This window comes from Lolium rigidum, chromosome 4, assembly GCF_022539505.1.
Source record: "Lolium rigidum isolate FL_2022 chromosome 4, APGP_CSIRO_Lrig_0.1, whole genome shotgun sequence".
Classification (NCBI taxonomy): Eukaryota; Viridiplantae; Streptophyta; class Magnoliopsida; order Poales; family Poaceae; genus Lolium; species Lolium rigidum.
Window position 1 is genome coordinate 190,844,519 of NC_061511.1, and position 5,118 is coordinate 190,849,636.

The 5,118-nt window shown below is 47.5% G+C and overlaps 1 protein-coding gene across 1 annotated transcript; it reads right to left on the reverse strand.

Moving 5' to 3' along the window:
• Nucleotides 1–3,901: 3,901 nt before the first annotated feature.
• LOC124648825 (probable calcium-binding protein CML15) lies at nt 3,902–4,902 on the reverse strand. The gene has a single exon (XM_047188522.1). The coding sequence runs from the start codon at nt 4,862–4,864 to the stop codon at nt 4,265–4,267; it is 600 nt and encodes a 199-aa protein (XP_047044478.1). The 5' UTR covers nt 4,865–4,902; the 3' UTR covers nt 3,902–4,264.
• Between the last annotated feature and the right edge of the window lie 216 nt (nt 4,903–5,118).

Here is a 5,118-nt window from a genome sequence, read left to right on the forward strand (position 1 = left end):
AGAAACAAAGAACCATAAGAAACTAGGCATTTAAACCAAAACAACGATAAAATAAAGTCACTTGTAGGTGATAGCCTTATGGGTCCAACACTTCTTCCAACACTTCTTCCATTTGAAAGCTTAGCATAGTCAGAGAAGTGTCGAGAATATAATACAAGCATTGATAACTCGAGACAATCACAATAAAGATTATAAGTATGGATAACTAGTTGTGTAAACAATTATTCTAGCTTAAATAGTTAACTCTCAGTTTGCCAAGAAACGCTGAAAATTTATTATCATCAAATTAAGTATGAACATTCATGTCAAAAGAGGTAGAAGCAATGGAGTATCTTAATTACACCCACATCAATTGATCAAGGCTATCAAAACAATTTACTATTCATTGCCTTTCAAGAATATATTCATCTAATAGTAGCAAGTTCATGCCAAGACTTCAGAAGTGATATCTTTCAGATTTCTTTGACAGTTTCCAAGTAAAAGTCATGAATGACCTTGTAGGATTGTGACAATCATGGGACCAGTGGTGCTAGTATCCCAAGAGTGTGTGCAACAATCATGTTGACACACATAAAGCAATATCAGATATTAATACATATGTTGACACGCGTAAAGCAATATCTCATATTTATATACAACCTTATATATTGGCATGTGTCTCAGCTACCACTAGACTTCAATTCCATCAAACAACTCCTATCAAGAGTGCTATCAAGTCTATCACGACTTCTACATAGTTAAGTATCTTTAAAGTTAAACCCTTAAAAAAACATTGCACGAGAGATGCAACTTGAAAAATAACAATTGTAACCGACACACAAGCAGAAACTATGGCACAATGTGACGGCCTGGGCGTTGACCAAGCTCAAACTTAAATATTAGTCAGATAAGAATTAGCAGATTCATTTTACATATTGGCACACATAAGTATACTCACAACTGTACAAACACTACAATAATTCAGCAAGCCCGTTTGTTGATCTATCGGTGCTAGTCGCCTACTCATGGGCCGTGCAGGGACGTGTACAGCAGGAATGGAGGATGCATGCAAAAGCAGCAGGCATAACCCGTTGAAAACGAAGCCACAAAAAAACACAAGTACTTGACTGAGATTTAATTAAATATAAATCTCAGTCGATTGATACCAAGCTGCTCCCCAAAAATAATGCATGGATTGTTGAAGATATTTCAGTGCGTGGGATACCCCATGGATTGTTGAAGATGTTTCAACGCGTGCGATACCCTTTGCGTTTGTCCATCTGCACAGACCTTTTCTAGAAGAAGAAACTCCAAGAACGTTTGCTGCTCGTGATGCTAAGGCACCCCCAACAACTTGGCCACTTTCAGGTCTAGGTCGCAAGCTCGCGAGGCAACCACATGTGACTACCACCAACCTAGCGCTGATTCCTGCCACGCGCCATACTCAATCTGATCGCCTGATCAACACCGGCCTACCGGGTCGCCTGGCATTGACGTCTTTCATAACGACCTCTGAAAGGTTTGGCCAGCCGACCGATCGAAGCGTCTGCCGAATGAATTGCCGAAACGAGGAAAGCCTCGCCTGCCAAAGCAGCAAGGCACATGAATCATGAACGAGAAGCTGCCTGGACATTTCCTCCGGCAGGAAGCTGCATCAGCTAGCTAACTGAATGTCGCGTCGCCGCATGTTTTGGGTAAGATGCCGACTCTCCTGCAGATGTGTCAGGCTCGGATTGCCAGAAATGAGAAGAAGATGGAGAAACTCCTCTCCATGTGCTAGGTAGGAAACTTGCTTGCTTTGGGGTGCCATGAATTTTGAAGGACCGAAGGTACCAGCTTGACTGTCCTTCCAATTTTCCAAACTTTTGTAAATTTCCGGCCTACCGCCGAGGGATGCCCACCAAACATGAAGACTGGAAAGTCGTACCAAACTACTCCAGGGAAACGATCGAGTAATTGCAAAGGAGCAGCGAAGGTGCCTAACCAGTAGTTATAATGTCACGTAAGTTTCGCAGGCAGTTCCTATTTTTTGTCCAATCTTTTGGTGAAGTTCCCAGCACGAGCTCCGCGTCCCCACAGTTCTGCGAGCACTGCTCCGTCCATCGGTTCCCGTAGCTGACTCGTGGAATATGAGACATGGCACACACGGTGACCTAGTTGTCATGCGTAGCGGGCCACCACTGGCCTAATCGTCTCTCGTCCGAATAATGCAAACATGTGGAATGAGACATTGCTAGCTAGATGATCTTGTTCTCTATGGAATCTTTCTGAAGGTATGTTGGAATCAACTGGCTCTGCAACTAGCTGAAGCCTGAAGATGAGGAGGTAGGCTAGCTCGTGGGTTATCTGTCGTCCCGGCGGCCGCGTGATCTCAGTGAAGATGGGAAGGTCGTGGGTTACCTATCTGTCCTTACGCGTCATCTGATAATCCTAGAAGCCAGTCACATCTGCATGTCCCCCTCAAAAAAAAAAAAGTCACATCTGCATGTTCTATAGGCTGTGATCATGGTACTAAGTGTCGTTGGTATCCGTCAATTTGTTGCTGATGTATCGGCGTCAAGCTGTCAATGCATACAGGTCTACCTGGAAGTTGAGGGCAACTGAGCCATGAATTGTGCAGGAAGTATCGGTAGTAGAACCCTGTTGGCTTGACCACTGTGAAGTCGTTTCCCCTGTATACAATACGCCGGCCAGAGGTAATCAGCTAGGTGATTCGATCGTTTGGAAAACCGCAGCACCCATATATTTTGGTCAGTACAAAACTCATGTTATTTAAGACTTTCTTCGTCAATGCTCAGTCAGTCACTAGTCTATTGTATAGAAAACACCGCCTGTCAGAGTCATATGGGAAATTAATAATCTTGCCTTACCAGTAGATCGAATTTTGGTTGCATTGGTTGTGTGTCATTGTCGTCATCAGAATTGAGAGTTTCGGTTCAAATATTTGGCACAATCTAGCGAGGGAAATTTTTCTCGCATGATAAGATCGTCTTATCTTAATCCTGACACGTAATTTAGATATGGCAATAAAGTATGCTATACAATGGGTAATTTTTTTGTCCCATCTCTTGTAATGAGACATCATAAATATGTGGTGAGATTTATTCTTGCTAAGAGATCATCTTTTAGCTAGGAGAAGACGAGCTCTCCTCAATATCGTCAATTATCCTAGGTGGCATTGCTAAGATATAAATCATTGTATATGTCCTAATTAAATGCAAGTTTCGGGTTGGGCGGTTGTTTTCACGAATTTAGGCATTGTCAATGTCTCACGGTTTATTCAGATCATACTCGGAGGAAAAAACATCCCTCCCTCCCGCGTCGCTCACACGAGCGATTCTGGTGGCGCCCCCACCAAACCCTAACCAAAGTGTCGCCACCTGCTCCACTAGCTGCCATCGGCGGCGCCCGGCCGTCAAAGACGGAGGGAGTGGAGGTGCACCTCTGGCCGCTCGGCTTCACACGGGGATGAGTGTCAGGCGGGTTGTGCAGGGTGGGTTGCGGCAGTACGGCCGGGGAGTGTACAATGGATAATTTTTTAGTCCTATCTAATGAGATATCATAAATATGTGGTGTGATTGATTGTTGTTAAGAGATCTTAGCTAAGAGAAAACGAGCCCTCTTTTTATATTTCTCTGTCATCGACATCACCAATTATCCTAGTTAACATTGCGAAGATATAACCATTGTAGATGAGCTAAATGCAAGTTTCTGGATAGCGAAACCGGAGGTTTTGTTGTCCAGTCTAGTCGGGCTGGGCGGTTGTTTTCACGAATTCAGGCATTGTCAAAGCGTCACGCGTCTCCTGGTTTGCATCAATTGGAAAAGTTGACAAGAAGCTTTGATCGGGCCGGATGTTAAGTATTATTAGACGAAATCCGCAAAAGGTAACAAGTAATAATGGCATATACTGCTGTGACACTTGCAGAAGAAGATTAAGGAGTAATATTGTCATTCATTGTGCGAATTACATTCTGCTTTACCAGATGTACTCTGAAAACATTTGAGCCAAACCGGCAGTTAAACGCAAAAATCGGAAGTGTTTAGAGCCAACAATTCCGATCTTATATAGTACGTATACAAGAAAATGAGTAATAATCGCACTCGGACAATGTACGTTGGTGTGATTTATGCAGCTAGCTAACTATAATAGGGGAGTATTTGACGGTGGGTAAAGGGTAATACGGTGTATTTACAAGTGTCGTCGCCGATCGCAAAAGAATGAATGAACAGGAACAGGGAGCCACCAAATCCAGGGAAGTCACATTACGTTGGGATTGGATCTTCATGCACGGATGTTGCTGTTGCAGCCGAATCCCGCGCCGGACGCCATCATGATCTTGAACTCGTCGAAGGAGACGAGGCCGTCGCCGTTGCGGTCGACGCCCTGGATCATGCGGCGGCACTGCGCGACGGTGGCGGCCTCGCCGAGGCCGCGGAGGACGCGGGCGAGCTCGGCGGGGGAGATGACGCCGTTGCCGTCGGCGTCGAAGACCCCGAATGCGTGGCGCAGGTCCTCCTCGACGACGGCGGCGTCGGGCGCGGCGTTGATGGCGGCGAACTCGGCGAGGCTGATGAAGCCGTCGCCGTCGGCGTCCGCCTCCTCCATCATGCGCGTGACCTCGTCGTCGGTGGCGGCGTGGCCGACGGAGGCGAAGAGGGCGGCGAGCTCGGACCGGGAGATGCGGCCGTCGCCGTTGGCGTCGAACTTGCGGAAGACGCGCTCCATCTCGGAGGTGGAGGAGGGGGTGGTGGGGGTGCGGGGCGGGGAGGAGGTGGTGGTGGGGTTGTGGGTCGGGGAGGGTGGGGTGGAGGACCTGGAGGAGGAGGAGGAGCGGCGGCCGGTGCTGCCGTTGCGGGAGAAGAGGGACCGCATCTTGCCCATGGATGGATGGAGGATGGATCGAGCTCTGTTGCGGGTTGGATGATCTTCTTGTGGCGAGGCTGGTCGAGGTGGATGTTGAGGTTGGATTGTAGGGGAGGAGCGTACTTATAGGCGCGTGGGGCGGGAAGGGAAAACGCGTTTGGGGGAGGAGCTGGTTGATGCAGTTAGGAATCTGGCGGATGGAGGGTATGACAGGTGGGGGCCAGAGGGGATCTGGATCCTTCCTCCCTGGCGCCTGCCGAACTTCTCGGAGC

Coding starts and splice junctions, on each gene's coding strand:
- LOC124648825 (XM_047188522.1), bottom strand. CDS start 4,864: ATGGGCAAGATGCGGTCCCTCTTCTCCCGCAACGGCAGCACCGGCCGC.